The sequence below is a fragment of the Tympanuchus pallidicinctus genome, unplaced genomic scaffold (genome assembly GCF_026119805.1).
Source record: "Tympanuchus pallidicinctus isolate F22 unplaced genomic scaffold, pur_lepc_1.0 scaffold25, whole genome shotgun sequence".
Lineage (NCBI taxonomy): Eukaryota > Metazoa > Chordata > Aves > Galliformes > Phasianidae > Tympanuchus > Tympanuchus pallidicinctus.
In genome coordinates, this window is record NW_026294742.1 from 9958697 (window position 1) to 9975257 (window position 16561).

At 38.6% G+C, this 16561-nt stretch overlaps 1 protein-coding gene across 4 annotated transcripts in view; it reads left to right on the top strand.

Moving 5' to 3' along the window:
- KDM3B (lysine demethylase 3B) overlaps positions 1-12608 on the top strand; it is a 49603-nt gene extending 36995 nt beyond the window's left edge. For all 4 annotated transcript variants that reach the window (XM_052689348.1, XM_052689347.1, XM_052689349.1 and 1 more), the window contains 8 exons: positions 2859-3030; positions 5855-5945; positions 6052-6182; positions 7700-7819; positions 8296-8435; positions 8779-8955; positions 9496-9630; positions 11279-12608. In XM_052689348.1, coding sequence (XP_052545308.1) covers positions 2859-3030; positions 5855-5945; positions 6052-6182; positions 7700-7819; positions 8296-8435; positions 8779-8955; positions 9496-9630; positions 11279-11359 — 1047 coding nt within the window. In that variant the 3' untranslated portion in view covers positions 11360-12608. The remainder of the gene's footprint in view (positions 1-2858; positions 3031-5854; positions 5946-6051; positions 6183-7699; positions 7820-8295; positions 8436-8778; positions 8956-9495; positions 9631-11278) is intronic.
- Positions 12609-16561: the final 3953 nt, after the last annotated feature.

The following is a 16561-nucleotide window of genomic DNA, read 5'->3' on the forward strand; positions in this document are numbered from 1 at the left end:
TCTTCAAGAGCACTTTGCTATCCTGCACGTGGTTATTGCTTGTTTAGGGATTTAGGGATACCGTTACATGACTTATCTGAGAGAAACCTGTTGCTTTTTGTCTTTTCGTGCTAGGCTTTCTTTTTTTTTTTTTTTTTTTTGAGATACTTAAAATTTGGAGTGGTGTTGGAGGTTTTAATTTGTTTGCCAGACATCTGCCCCCAAAAAGCAGGAAGAAAACAAGTCCACTGCTTTCTTGTTTGTTTTTATCTTGCAGCTTTAGCTGCCTTATTCACTAGAGGGAGAACATTGTTTCTCTTCCACGGGAAATTCTCTGCTTAGTAGAGCAGGCTTCTGCTAGGTTTGTAGTACGTTTTTTGATATTACCGTTCAGGTGGTCAAGTGAATACAGCAGGGAACAAAATATGATTTTACTTACCTGTCCTGAAGAAGAATAGCTTATCTGTCAGCTTGCATCTGGCAGGAGTGTCTACCGATTCTATTAAAGGTACTGGGTTTTGGTTTTTTTTCTTTTTTTAATGCATTTTTTCCCTCATCCATGCTACTGTGCTCTCATATTGGTGCATACAATTCTGCTGGGGAGGAGATTTGGATGGGCAGTATTAAGAGTGATTATATGGCTTTGGAAGTAGTGGTCAAAGGCACAGGAGGACAGTTGGTGTTCTTACTGTTGTCAGTGAGGCCAGAGGCCTCAAAGAGAGATGGACTGATCCTCCATGTCAACTGTTGTTTGTGCATCAGGTTTTAGCAACAGAATTTTGGGGTTTTGTTGTTGTGGGGACATCTTTGAGCATCAATGATTGCTTGGAGGTGACAGGATCTATCCAGGTGGGATAAAAACACCCTTGCCAGCAGGCTGGCCACTCTGATTAGGAGAGCTACAAACTAGGAACAGCAGTGGAGGGAGAGGATGACAAGCAATCCACAAAGGAATTAGCTGACTGGGTTGGCAAGCAAGCAGTGTGAGGTAAAGTGAACAGGATGGGTCTTGTAGGCCTTTGCAGCTAAATCCAGGTTAAGCAGAGGTAATTACTGAAGTGTTTTTTAAAGAGTGTATTTTCAAAATCACTTCTCTTCACCTCTTCCAGTTATCTTTGCCTAGAACTCTGGTAATACTAGGATATTCTCCTCAATTGCACAGAGTTCTTTATTCATGCAAATAAAACAGATCCACCTTTAAATCATTGCTAATATATAAGGTACAACTTGAAGATGATTCAAGCTTACATAGGCAGCAGTGACTAAACCTTAAGTTTTTGGTTTTTTTTTTTTTTCTTTTCATTTTCCCTTCTCAAAGTCTGAACTGTCTTGAGATTACAGCAGTTAAAAGGTAGTAAGAGAATCAAGTCATTGTAAACTTACAAGTCCTTGGCCAGTGCTGGGAAGAATTGCCTGGTGTACCTTTTTAATGTAAATAGCCACTTATCCGTTCCTTGATTTTGTATTAAAGAGCTGATGAACCATAACTGTATACAAAAATGAAGGAAATAGTTAAAAACAGACATACTAGAATGTGAAGATGTTGTGTATGTTTTAACACAAATGCAGTTTCTAGTGGTAGTTACATTTTTGCTTAAAAAAGGAGGGTACTGGAACACACAGTTCTACAGAGATTGAACTTGGATTGCCAGACTCCTACCTTGCTGCTCTCATTCCTCCTTCTACAATGGGACAGGAGGAGGAAGGAAGATGGAGAAGCTTGTGAATCAAGATAAAGACATGGAGATCGCTTATCGGTCACTGACAAAAATGGGTGTAACCTGTGCAAAATTAATTTATTGACAATTAGAGTAGAATGATGAGAAACGAAAAACACACAAAATGCATTAACTGCACTCACCCTTCCTACTTCCCAGTCTCACTTTCGCTCCTTCATTCCCTTCTTTTCTACCTTTTTCCACTCCTCCCCACCTTTCCCCCACTGAGTGATGCAGAGTTATAGGAAATGGGGGTTGCAATCAGTTCATAACATTTCTACACTGTTCCTTTCTCCTCACACTTTTCCCATGCTCCAGTATGTGGTCCCTCCCACAGAATAAACTTTTCTACCATGGTCCTTACCATGGGGTGCAATCTCTAAGGAATAGGCTGCTTCAGTGTGCGTCCCCCACATATGCAAGTCCTGCCAGAAAGTCTGCTCCTGTGATCTCTCTGTGGGGCTGTGTTTCCCACTGGGAGAATTCCGCTGCCTGTGCTCTCCATGAGCTGCAGCTTCCTTTAGGTCAAATCTACCTGCCTCCATCATGGGCTTTTCCACAAGGTACAGCATGGAGATCTGCTCTGTTGTTGGCTGTCCATGACCTATGGGGGGCTGCCTGCAATCACAGATGGTCCTTTCCATGTGCTGCAGGGGAATCTCTGATCCAGCACCTGAAGGACCTCATTCTTCTTCACTGACCTTGGTGTCTGTGGGGTTGTTTCCTTCGAAGTCTTTCCCTCACTCTTCTCTTAGAGCTGCTGCAGTGATTTGTATGCTTTCTTAAATGTATTATCACAGAAGTGGTACCAGCATCTGTAGTGGTTCCATGGTGGGCCTGTCCTGAAGCTGGCTGGAACTTATCTCGCAGAGCTGGGCCTTTGTAGTCTCATGGCTACCAAAACCTTTTCACAGAAACCCAATACACTTGCCTAATGCAATATCACTTACAAGGCAGCTGCACATGGCCTTAAATTTTCTTTGGTTCTGGCTATACGTTTGATGCGTGAAAAACAGAAGTGAATGAAAATAGGTTTATCGTGTCTTTTGTATAAAGATAGCTAGGAGTCTTACCTCTTAAATTTTGGCAACATATGTAAAAAAAATAAATTAAAAAAAAAATTGGTTATAATGGAGTAAGCATGCATCTTTGTATTCTCAGCCCGTGCTGGTATCTGGTGTTCATAAGAAGTTGAAGTCAGAGCTTTGGAAACCAGAAGCTTTCAGCCTGGAATTTGGAGATCAAGATGTAGATTTGGTGAACTGCAGGAACTGTGCCATAATTTCAGACGTGAAAGTGCGTGACTTCTGGGATGGCTTTGAAATAATATCTAGTAAGTAATACTTACAGCTGATTAGTTATAGTTTAACTGAGCAGTATATATTCCTTCAGCTTCTCCTTTTTTGGTATTTTTTTCAAACAACAACAAAAAAACAGTCCTGGCAGTTATCAGCATCATCCAAAGAAGCCATTTCTCCTTAGTTGTTGTGAACTGTACAAAGTATTCTATTGGTGAAGAGCTGGACTACTGAAGAAAAATTAGGCACGTTATTTTGATGTGTCAAAAGGTGATTCATATAAGGGGAAACTTTTTTTTTTAACTTTCCTGAATGAAATTAATTATCCATTGTTGTTATTAAGATTCTAAGTAATTTGGCTACACTTGCTCTCCTTCCAGCATCAGCATTTAATGTAAAATTGAAGGGAACCTGCAGCAAATAAACTGGGAGTTACAAAGTAGTTCCATAGCAGATCTTTTGCAAGTACAAATATATTTTTATATGAATAATGAATAGCAATGCTGTATGCATAGCTTATGTGATAACTCATTGCTGATGCTCGAGATCTGCTTTGAGAAACCCTTCTGTCAAGTGTGGATGTGCAAGTTAACCACCTAAATTATTGGGGATAAAACTGATCTGTCTTGTGCTGGTCAAATTAAAGAGCTTCTGAAAAGCAGGAGGCACTGTTTTAGGTTGTGCACACCTCCAGCAGAGTGCTCTTACACTTACAAATGTTAGCATTGTGACAGTTCGTTGCAAGGCTGCCACTTTTTTTGGAAGCGTTGTCTACAAAGTGGATTCTGTATTTATTGCTATGTGCACATAAGAAAAATGGTGAAATGCTGAACAACTTAATGAAATGTATGTTTGTTCAATATCAAATAAGATGTTAGACTTTTAAAACGACAATATTCCCCCCAATAATCGTCCAGTCAAAGAAATCCCAGCTTTTGACTTGTATTTGTATTGTTCCAAGTACAGTCTTGTATTTTGTACTGTTAATTTTCATACTGTTTCTTTTTTTACTCAGAAATAAACAGTCTAGAAGGATATAATGGTGTGGTCTTTTTCTGTATTAACTGCAATTAGTGGACTTCACAAACTTTTTTTTTTTTTTTGCAAGGGCCATTCATAAAAAAAATGAATTTGTGAGTCAAGTTATCCTTGAGAAATGTTATTTGCATATTATCCAAATATGCCCCTTTCAGCAAAATCAACTGTTGCATTCCTTTTAGACGATGCCCTTTCCTCTCTTTGAGAAACATTCAGATTCTAGGATGGAAAACCTTATCAGTTTTGCAAATGTATTTAAAAGACATTTTCTGTATCAGCCATGTGCAACCTCTACATTGAAGTAGTATTTGATACTAGTCCCAAGATTTCACACACAAAGTCATATGAAAATTGTTCGGGAATTATATAATGATTCTGATCTCTTTGCTTCAAATAAATTTTTGTTTTCTCAAACTGCTGGATTTTTTAACCAGACTGTCAGTTACTTATTGAAGAGCTACAGAGCAGCCTCTTGGTTTGGAGGTGGTATTGAGATGGTCCCTAAATTAAGCTGTATGATATTTTAAGTTTTAATCTTGCGCTGCTTACTTTTAACATCTGTGAGTTTGAAGTGGACCTCTGGCAGTTGTAATTGTTTGGATCATTCTTAGATCTGTCTGTCTTTGCGAAACAGTTTTCTGGATTTTCATCCTTAAATTATCAGGTCTTTTATGTTCTCCTCTAATTAACTTCATATTCTGTCATTTCTGAGTACCATTCCTATAAGTTTCCTTTCCTGCTTTAGAATAAAGATCCGTAATGAGTTCACAATTCTGAATACTACAAGTTCTGAAACATCTTTAAGTTTAAATCCATGAGCTTTTCATTTCACTTGAATTTCTAAAACGCCTTGCTCATCGATGCTTGTTCTGTTTACATCATACTTTTGTTTTATGTACCTTCAGTTCTTTGTTCCTTTTAAATTAAATAACATATTTTTATTTTGCATTGCAAAATAGAGCTGTCTTGTGTAGCTTCTTAATTTATAATACAGAAGTGATTCACTTAGGTTTCTAAGTCCTAGTTTCTTCTGTGTATTTTCTCCATTGGTGCTCTCAGCAGCTCTGCTAGGTTCTGCAGTCTGGATGAAGCTAGCTGCTTTTTGGCTGGCAGTCAATGCTGTGGTAGAAAGTGGTGAAGAGTATTATTTTCTGGGGAAAAGATATATGGAGATGACAAGCTGCGGTCTATCCTGTTTTCCATTTGATAGTTTCTTATGGAGTTGTCAAATCTGTTAGAGTGAACTCTGCTTCTCTCTACTTGTTATGCTTAGTCTTCTGAGTTGCTGTGTATACATGCTTCCAGGTATTTTCGTAGCCATTCTAATATCTGAGCCAGAACAGCAGTTGGTGTTGAAGCTGAAGGCTATCTTCTTTATGTAACTATCTGCCATTTAGCTTTTGGAGTATGGTGTATCGTGGTCTGTGCTTTATACCTAAGTTAGGACTTATTCGGATAATTAGCCAATAATTTTAATTTTATAGAAACCCCTCTTCTCTTGAATTGAGGGATAAAACTCCTTTAGACTTTGTTGAAAGCAGTAAGGCAGAATAATTTGGAAATGCTTGTTTTCAGTGTTGAACAAAAACTTGTCAGTTGTGCAAGGTCTGAGCCTTTGCAGTAGACAATGATATAAGCTGTCTAAATGCTGAATATTTGATGGTATTACAATAGTATTTAAGAACCTTCCGAAAATCAGGACTGGTTTTGCTGTGCAGTGTAGGAGCTCTTGATACAAAACACATATAGTTTAAAGAAGGTAATGGGTAATGGGTTGTGGTGAAAAGATATAACATGAGTAAATCTTAATTTTTCTTGCAGAGCGGCTCAGGTCAGAGGATGGTCAGCCAATGGTACTAAAGTTAAAGGATTGGCCTCCAGGGGAAGACTTCAGAGATATGATGCCTACAAGGTAAGTAAATCTTAACATCAGTACGTACAAAAGTGCTGTAGAGACTACAGAAACATTGGTCAAAGAGCTCAGGAAAATATGCTTTTGTTTTCTTTTTGTTCTCTAGGTTTGAGGACTTGATGGAAAATCTTCCTCTTCCTGAATATACAAAGAGAGATGGCAGACTGAATTTGGCTTCCAGGCTGCCGAGCTACTTTGTTCGTCCTGACTTAGGTCCCAAAATGTACAATGCCTATGGTACGTGAGAATAGTTGTGCAGATTTTAATGACTCTTCATTGTCCTCATGGAAGGAAGAGGTGTTACCAAAACTCTGAGAACTTATCCTACATCATGCTTGTGGTTTTTGAGTTGATCCTGTTTATTAAATGTCACAATTGTAAATATTTGACTTTGTTTTTTGAATGTGTAGTGGAGAAAAGCTCTTAGTTGGGAGGTAGAGGCTTTCATGTGCTTAGTATTTTCAAGCATCAAGATGAGAAAACTGTGAGTGAAATGTAGTGTTAATCAGTTACCTAAATAAAAACACACATTTATAGAAGCTAGCCATGAAGAATTCCTGTTCTGTTCAACAGGTTTTGTGTGCGTAAGATCCTCAAATTTTCACCAATTTTATAAGTGAATACCTAAAATGTTTAACATAAGAAGAATTGCTATTGATGATATATTTCCCAGCGTATTTTGTGTGATTTAGAACAGTAGAAAATATTTAAGGAAAGGATGACCTGCTGTATCTGGCAAAGCGCTGGCTTTTTGGGGATCTGGGTGCTGTAAGGGCCCTTACCTAAGATCAGTAATTAACTCTCTGTTTTTTGTGATACTTATCCATATTTGTATTGCAATTGTGCTTTCTTAAAGCACAATTTTACGATGTTACAAACTGTCTAAATTAGCTGTGGTGGTTTCTGATAAGTACTTTACAGTGAGTTAACCTCTGTTCCAAAAAACTTGTATTCTGAATAGGAAACAGATTATGGTGATGGTGATCCTGAAGTGTAGTGGTAGACTAGTGGTCATCTGTTCATGTTTGATACTGTTCTTGTAATCTCTTAAATTTCTTTCCTTTGTCACTTGTTAGAGGAAGTGTTAGAAGTAGAGAGTGCTATTTAAGGATCAGAGGAAGACAGGATTTCTTATATGAGGAAGTGAAAGCATTGAACAGTAAGCATTTGAGATCCCTTTCTAACCATGAGTCGTAGCCATTTCTGAGGAGTGAGATCATCCAATGCATAAAGGTGTAAGCACGTGGGAGTCTGTGTGTGTTTTTCTTTACTTGGCTGTAATCTGTGATGTTAACAATGAATTGGACTGTAACTACTGTGAATTCAGTGGATCACGTGGATTTTACGGCTAAATATGATAGATTAATTAATTGCTTGAATTAATTGCTGTATTAGTCTCAAAGCCAAAGGAAAACAGTGCCTGAGGATGTGTACTACCTTTGTATTGTAAGCATCAAGTTCCCTACCATAGATGGTTTCTCTAAGGATGATTTATGCAAAACTGTTGCTTTATAAATTCAGGCTTTATTTTTGAAATGGTTTTGTTATGATGGGGTGAATTATACTATTTCCTGTTTAAAAACAAAAACAAAAACCAATTATGAATAAGCTTCTCACTAGTTCCACGTATGATATGAAAATCGCTATTCCTGCTTTCATTGCTGCGTTAATGTAGCGATCATTACAGATTTTTCAAGAAGGTAAGTTGTTAGGAGATCAGGTAGAATTTGATTTTATTTTACACGCTCTTATAGGCTTAATCACTGCAGAAGACAGACGAGTTGGTACAACAAATCTGCATTTGGATGTGTCTGATGCTGTGAATGTCATGGTGTATGTTGGAATTCCCATTGGAGAAGGGACTCATGATGATGGTAACGTTTGGGGAAAGCTGCTTTCTGTCCAATAAAAATCAATTACGTCATTGAGAAAGACTATATATTATTGCTTAAGCTTATCATAACAGAGAAACATAACCCAGATATTTAAGGCAGTTTGGGGTGTCTGTAGTGCATATTTAAAAGTGTGGTAATCTTGAATTGGTTCCTAGCTGTGAAAGGAGCAGAATTCTGTTAGGAATTAGGTTGTATAAAGTAGGACAAAAATTATTCTTTTTCCTTGTATTTGATAAATTGTAGCTAGTTTGGTTTGAACTAATTGCTAAGGCTTCTGATTAGCTGTCAGTGTAATGCTTTTTTGAATTTTGTTAAGATGAAGCTTGAGGCACTTAAGGTACTCTACAATTCTGCAACTGCTGCAATTTAGTGTTTCAAAAGGCTGCTTCCTGTTCTGTGTGTCAGAAATCAGAAGCTTCATAGTAATACTGCTTTCATGTGGATTCCCCTTGCAGAAGTTTTGAAAACAATTGATGAGGGTGATGCTGATGATGTAACAAAGCAGCGAATCCATGAAGGAAGGGAAAAACCTGGAGCATTGTGGCATATCTATGCTGCCAAGGATGCTGAAAAGATACGGGAACTTCTCCGGAAGGTGTGTTTCTGGCAAAGAAAGCTTGAGCCTGTAGGATTTCTTGATAAGCTTTATTATACCAGCTAAATGCTATAAATCGCTATTGGCATCAAGTGCAGAAATGTTCTAATGCTGTCTGTGAGTGTAAATAAGTAGTTTAATTTTTTCCCTGGATTTTAGTTCAGTCTAAGGTCTTCGTGTTAACACGCACCTCACTAAGACCTAAATGAACTTGTTGCCAGTAGTGCCCCACTTTGAAGTAGTTTAAGGTTGCGTTATGTGTGTTGGTGCCTAACTTCTTCTGAGCCTGCGGTATAAAAGTGCTGTGTCATGATGTTTTTTCCTGTTTGTATCTTGGCCCTAGGTTGGAGAGGAACAAGGCCAAGAAAATCCCCCAGATCATGACCCTATTCATGACCAAAGTTGGTATTTGGACCAGACCTTACGTAAGAGACTGTATGATGAGTACGGTGTACAAGGCTGGGCAATAGTGCAGTTCCTAGGAGATGCTGTGTTCATTCCTGCAGGTGCTCCCCATCAGGTAAGTATGTCAACTGTAGGACATGTGGGCAGATATAATTAAGTTTGAAGCACAGTAGAACTTTGACTTCCAAATAACGTAGTTATCATTGCTGACTTAAACTTCTTTCTGTGTGTGTTCAGCTGTTACAGGAATTATATGAGTTGAACTGTCATTGTTTTGTTAGTAAAAACAATACAAATACCTGAATTATACATTTACAGTGGTGTGATAGAATTAGGGAAAATAAATACTTAGGATGAATGGTTGGAAAGCATTTGTGTTGTAAATCTTCAGCCTGGGGAACAGAATTCTGAAAAACTGTGGAGTTCAGAAGAAAATGACTTCAGGAAACAACAGCATATAGTAATAGATGAGGGAGGATAAGAGGGCAGCTGAGATGTCAGGTCATTTGCTCTGTTTTCTGTGTTAGGCATACAGTTCTGTATGAAAATAGGTTACAGTTAATTTTTCTGATGAGTCAATGCAAAAGGACTTGACATGTGTTTGCAGGTGTTTTGGTTGTTTTTTTTTTTACTAATACTGTATGGTTTGCTCCAGGTTCATAATTTGTACAGTTGCATTAAAGTGGCAGAAGACTTTGTATCTCCAGAACATGTGAAGCACTGCTTTCGTCTGACCCAGGAGTTCAGACACCTGTCTAATACTCATACAAACCATGAGGATAAACTACAGGTAACCATTTTGGAGTGACAGTCCCAAGTATGCCCTATGTTTCACCAAGTTTGTTCAGTATTTGAAACCTGTGACTAGTGAACAAGCCAGAAACAACTTTATGCAATTTTGGAGGTTCTTGTTTGGTAAATACTTAAAAAGGTAGTCAGTGTATCTATGTCTACAGTATTATAGAAACAAAAACTAATAATAAACTTCTGACTTCCCAGAGAACTTTCCCACTATTAAACTAGTGCATGTGTCAGTTTTAGGTTATAACTGGATGAATCCTAAATAATGGTGACACATAGCAGGAAGCAAATCCTTACCAAAAAAAAGGAAAAAGCAATGCTGTGCTTTGAATAGATGTTTATTTTACTGAGGAAACCTTGTATTTATTTCTGTATTGCTTAAAAGTTGCTCTGGAAGTGAAGACTTGCTTATTTAAGTCAGTCCTGAAAAGGGAAGTGGAATGTGCTTCAAGAAATGTGCTTTGAAGAGATGCAACTCTTTGAACTGTAGTTCTGCACAAAATATATTCACTGAACAGGAAAAGTACACCGTAGGACTTACTGCCTTGAAAACATGGAGAAGACTATAAGGAGACCTTTCTTGATTTCACTGATGTATGCTCCTAAGGACTTAATTAACAGCGTAGTTTGCGAATGTTGTCAGCATATTTGTTTATTTATAATCTCATGCATGTAGAATGAAGGGGGGTGAAGATCTGCCGAAATGGCCGTTCTTGGGAAAATGGGTACTTGGTATTGAGCCAGCCTTTCTTCCAGGAATGTTGCCCACAAACATCAGAACCTGCATGTTAATTCTCTCAAAGAATTCACTGAAAAATTGCTGTAGATTTCTGTATTTTTTTGCATATATTCTTAAAGTAAAGCAGAAAACTCAGCTCTAATTTTGAAGAATAACACTGCTCAGCTGTAGTTATACAGGCGTGGAAGCATACCTGTAAATGGATTGGTTTTACATCTTTGTAACTTTCAATTTCTCAGTTTTCGTATAATACTATGTGCATTTTTCATACACTTGTTTTTGTGTTTAAATTTTATAGATATGAGGCAGAATAACTAGGCTAAGTCCTTAAACTGTCACACATTCAATACAAAATACTGTGAGATCCTAAGTACATCACTGGTGTTGTTTTTCACATAGTAGTGCTTTGGAAAAAGCTGCACATTTAGTGATGAAACTGTTCTGCTCAGTAGCTAGAACCTAAAATCAAATAAACGTAAATCAGAAAAGTCAGAAATAAGGTACAGCTTTCGGTAGCTAAACATGAAGCAGAACGCTGTGGGCAATGGTTTCACCTCTGATCTTGTTTGGCCTTCTGGAGAACGCACAAATTAAAAGAATATCTGGGCTCCATGCAAAAACAACGGGATGATTTGTTGCATTTTCTTAACTTAGGCAGTTTAGCCATATGATTTATCTTCACATAGGTAAATGAATTGGTGACTAAACGATCTGTAGATAAATCAGTGCAGGTCTCTGAGATAGTTCTGCGGTAACAGTTTAAATTTTGTGCTGTTGATATCCTGAAGCTGTAATAGTCTACTTGATGTATACTTGCTAACTAATCACAAATTCAGCTACCAGAGTTGACTCCTTGTTGTGTGGAGAAGTTGATTTTTTTTTTTTCTCCTATTTACAGGTGAAGAACATTATCTACCATGCAGTGAAAGACGCTGTTGGCACACTGAAAGCTCATGAATCCAAGCTAGCTAGATCATAGGAACTGCTGTGTCCAAGAACCCTGTGAAGTAAGCCTTTTGCTCACAGTATATACAGGGACTGCACCTGTCTGCCTCTGCAGGAGTAGAGGCTTCTCGCTGAGAGCTGGTGTGGTTCATATTATACACTCTTCAGCTACTGTTTTCTACGCTGCCTCAACACTGAAGGTCTAATGGAAGGTTGCACTTCTACATGCAGAATTCCAGATTCAAATGAAAGGTGACATGTCCCTTTCTTGTGGCCTTTTGCAAATTGGGAGAACATGGAAACCACTTCGTGTTCATATGTATTATGGTCAGAAATGGTGAAAAGAGTGTGGATGTCTTTCCTCATGCCTAGTTAGTCTCCTTGAAGGTAGCAAAATTTGCTGGAGGTGGGTCATTCTACTGCAGACTTAGCTGGTAGCTGCTGAAAGAGTGTGAGTAACAGTAGCCCAACCGCAGAAATTTACATAAATTTCCCGTGTGAGATACAGGCCAAGGAAAAAGCTATTCTCTGCACTCCCCTTTTTGCAGCCATTTCCCTATACACTGTAGAGTTGCAGAACTAAAGGGAGAACCCACTTTTTTTTCCCCAGGAGACTCCAGAAACAGGAGAATTGTGTATTTAGTGAAAAACTAGGTTTGTAGTTAAACAGTTAATATTTCATGAAAGTAGATATTTTTAGTATTTTTGAAGTACCACAACTGTTCTTGGATTTTCAAGGAAAGGTGTATTATGTTTAGTCTTCCTTTCAATAAAATCAAGAAGTGATTTTTAGAAAGCAGTCCAAAATAGCACAAAAACAGCCAAAGGAGAGTGAATAGAAATTGACAAGCCCACCTTCCTTACCCGTATTCCTCACTTGTCTTCTCCCGTCTCCCCACTGCTTCCACAGAATGAGAAGTAAAAAGGAGTTGGAGCTCTATTCTCCCATAGAGATGTTGTACATCTCTACCTGCACTGGTAGCTACAGGCAATAGTTTTTCGAGTACCAGTGCTAGCTGAAAACATTTATCCTTTCGAAAGTGAAGGAAAAGTTGTCCTTCGAGTATCAACTTTGTCCAGAACTATTTTAAGTAAAATGTTCCTGCTTGATAGAACTGTATTCAGATTTTACTAATGTCAGCATTGATGCAATGAATTTCATTGTCTGGGTACATGGGGAAATATATCTACCTTATATCCAGCTGTACTGTAGTGCCACCTGCAGGCCTGTTAATATGTTCACGGTTATTTCATTTTTTTTAAATAAAAGTCATTTACTGTAACAGTCTGGACAGTTTCTTTCAGACTTGGACACTGATATTCCTGCTGTGAAGTTATCTCAGCTTCTGCCTCTGAGTAGCGTAAACTGCCTGACAACTTCTTGCTTTGTATCTGACTAGAAGGCTTGAGTATTTTATGTGTGGATGGGAGCGTGCCAGTCTGCCTGCAGATTCTTTTTTTCTTCAGAGGTAGTTTGGGAAGAGGATCTATTTCGTCATAAACCTCGTCTGTTGTGCAGTGCTCCCAGCCTCTTTGTTATCTTTGTACGAGGTTGGGCTTTGGGTAGTCCCCCTCTGCTCTGCCCTTGTGAGGCCCCATCTGGAATACTGTGCCCAAGCCTCGGGCCCCCAGTACAGAAAGGATGCAGATCTGCTGGACTGAGTGCAGAGGACTTACAGAGATCATCAAAGAGCTCTTCTGTGGAGAAAGATAGAGGAAGAAGGGCATATTTAGTGTGGAGAAGAGGCTTCGTGGAGATACCATTGTAGCCTTCTAGTACTTGAAGGGAGTTTGCAAGCAGGAGGGGAACCGACTTTTATTACTGTCTGATAGTGATAGGACAAGGGAGAATAGCTTTTAACTAAAAGAGGGATAGATATTGGGGTTAGGTGATAGGTATTAGGAATACATTTTTCAGTGAGAGGGTGGTGAGGTGCTGGAACAGTTTGTGCAGAGGCGTTGTGGATGCTCCATCTTTGGAGGCGTATTCAAGGCCAGGTTGGGATCCTGGGCAGCTTGATCTGGTGGTTGTCAAGTCTGCCTATGGCAGGGGAGTTGAAATGGTTTTTAAGGTCCCCTCCAAATGAAGCCATTTGGTGATTCTGTGATCTCCTGTAACTGCTTCGTATAGAGAGCAAAACTAGCAAACTGAGGTGATCATGAAGTTGTTTTAAGATCTGCAAACAGCAGTTTTATCTCATGGTTTTCTGCTTATGATCTTTTTTAGAAGCAGCATCTGTGAAACATGGAATCATAATCAAATAAAAGGGTATGAATTTTTTTAGCAGAGGGGAAATAAAAACTTTGATTTGCAAGTCTTAAAATTGTTTGCTGCAGTCATGACATAAATGCTACTGAATGCTGACTTTCTGTTACAGGATGGAGCTGCGTAAGACAGTGGGCAGGCAGTATTTTCAATATTGGCTTTACATTCTGCTTGTTTTTTTAGCTGGAATCCTGTGATACTGGAATCAACTGGAAGCAGGGATACAGGCTTTTATGGCTGTATACCTGCCCACGTGAAGTTAGAATGCATTCACAATGCAGAAGGCTTGATGTGTGTTTACCCGCGCGAGGGCAATGCTCAGCACTGTCCTTGGGCTGTTTCAGTCTTCAAAACATTACGTGGGATGTACGCGTCTCTTCTGGTCCTAGATGAAAAAAATCTCCCTTCTGAAGATCTCTCTCACTAACTCACCAGCTTCCTTATTTGGTATTGGTTAAAAAATGCAACAGTCTGCAAAGGTTAACTTTGCAAAACTTAATATTTTCTCTGTTTATAAACTGTATTCTGAGGCAAAATAAGTATGGAAAAAAGTAACTAAAATGTTGATGGCTGTGACCCATTTGCTAATGCTCAGCTCTGAGGTAATCTATTCTAGAACCTGAAGATGTGGAATCAGAACTGTAGTGGAGAAGTTGGGTGTCAAACAGTAATTTGGATTTACCTGAAATAAGAGTAAGATGAAAGAATTTATCATGCACAAATATTCTTTAAAATGTATTACTCCTGTGTGTATAGCACTTCCCTCTTTTTTTTTTCCTCATTTGCAGTTAATAATTAGTGCTTGAGGTACACGACATGTATTAGTGACTTGCTCAGCCTTTTAGCCTATCTTAAAAGTATTGCTTAGGTGGAAAAGGTGTGTGGAGCTACATCACGTGTGAATGGAGCACAGTATGAAAACACCCGTGGACAGTGTATCTTAGAGGAATTTCTTACTAGGGCCCGTAATTATTCTGCAAGTTTCATCCAAAGCCACTGTTGTGTTCTTGATGCTGAGTAATTGTTATTTCTCTTAATTACATCAGCTTCTACGTGAACCTCTATTTGGCAGGATCTCCACATCTGACCTGGCATCGGTCTAAATGTAGTTTTGCTGAAGTTTCTCTACTCAGGGGGGGTTTTATTTCCTTGCCTGATTGTTCAGGCTATAATGGCCAATAATCAGCTATTTTAAGCATTTGTAGAATACGTTTGTCACAAGTTGCTCCAGCAGTAGCATATCTGATAGAAAAACAGCCTGAATTTGAAAACAACTTTTCTTCCGCTCTTAGATAAGTCTTCCAGTCTCAGTTATACAACATTATGCTGTGTAAGTAACAATAAAATACTACTAGCAATAAATCGTACTCTTTACTACATTTGTCTTGCAGCCAGCTTTTGTTACAAAAGTAGCCTTTCAGTACTAACAGCTTCTCCTCGTTAGAAGGTAAGTTAATGGATTAATTTATCATTCTTTGGAAAGAAATAAAGTTATTACTAACTATATGCTGCTGTCTTAAATGCTTCTGCTAAACTTGTTCTAAACTCAGTTTGCCACTTAATGGTGAGCTCTCATGACGTTTGTAAGTCTGCTTGCTTTATTAATATTGATGTTTGTATTTTGTTGTTTATGTCAATATATCACTGCAAATGTTCAGACTGTTCCTCGATGCACTGAACTACGTAAAACGCTACGGCACACTTCTTTGTTTGCTGCTCACCCATGCTGCATTCTCTTCATACGTTGTACCCAAGATGTCTCCAAACTTTACCTGTTCTGTCAGCATCTTTTGCTCACTTAGATGTGAGCACAGTTCAGGTACCAGAGCTGTTGTAAGCTGATAGGAAACTGGTGGGAATAAACAGACAGTCATTCTCAGGAGGGAAGTGCACGTTTTGTTGCTTGGACTTGTGAAAGCATATTCCTTTTATTCCATCTGTAGGTAATTTGTGCTGCCAGTATTGTAAATTGTGCAGTCCCTTATGCAATCATTTTGTGGCCATTTGTATCCACGAGCAGACTGTGACAAAATGCTCTTTGTCGCTGTCTGTAGCAACAGTTTTGTTTTCAGGTCTTAGATGTAATGGAAATTTGCTGATGTTTTGTGTTTTTCATCATTGCTCATTATGCTGAGGTTCATGCATCCGTGAGAAAATTATTCCCTAGCAACTCATTGTTTTTGGTCGGTCTTTGGTTTACTCCCTTTTCAGAAGGGCTATTTTCACAAGTAATGAGATTCTGCCATGGTTCCTGCCTTTTTTTAATATATTTTTGTTGTTTGGGTTCTTTTTGTTATTTATGTTTTGGTAGTAAGAAGCTACATTAGGCTTTCTAGCAAATCTTTTTTTTAATTAAAAAACGGCTTATCTAATGATCATCTTAACATGATTCAAAGATCAGTGTGCAGAGCCTGATCAGTCTTTGTCTCTAGTTTACTTAGGGGGTGCAAAGCAGTCAGTTAATTAACTCTTGAAGGAAAGGATTCTCTGAACAGCACTCTTGGTTGAGTTGTTAAAACGGTCTTTGCTACTGTGTTTTCTGGTATGCTGCTGTGTCTAAATATGCAGATGGATAATATTTACTCCCCTCCTCTACAGCTTTATTTGGATAGCTGGGCAATTCTAGGCCTCACAGTGATTCTCAAGAGCAAGAGAACCAGGCACTGTGGAGTTATCCTGGAACCAGCCTTCATCCCTTAGTTTGAGGACACTGACTCGTGTCTGTTAACTAGTTGAATTTTGCATCCTGGGAAATGGGAGCCTTGGAAAGATTTTTGAATTTACGTCATCTAGATTTTAGCAGCGTTTTGGCTGTTGTGTTGCACTCTGTAGAGCAGGTAACTTCTGTCTTTGGAAGACTGCTTTATCCATAGTCTCTTTTGCTGCTCCTGAAGCATCTGTCACCTTAAGTCATCGCTCCCTCTTCTGCAGCCTTTCTTACATCGTGCATGTTACTCGCCTACCATCTTT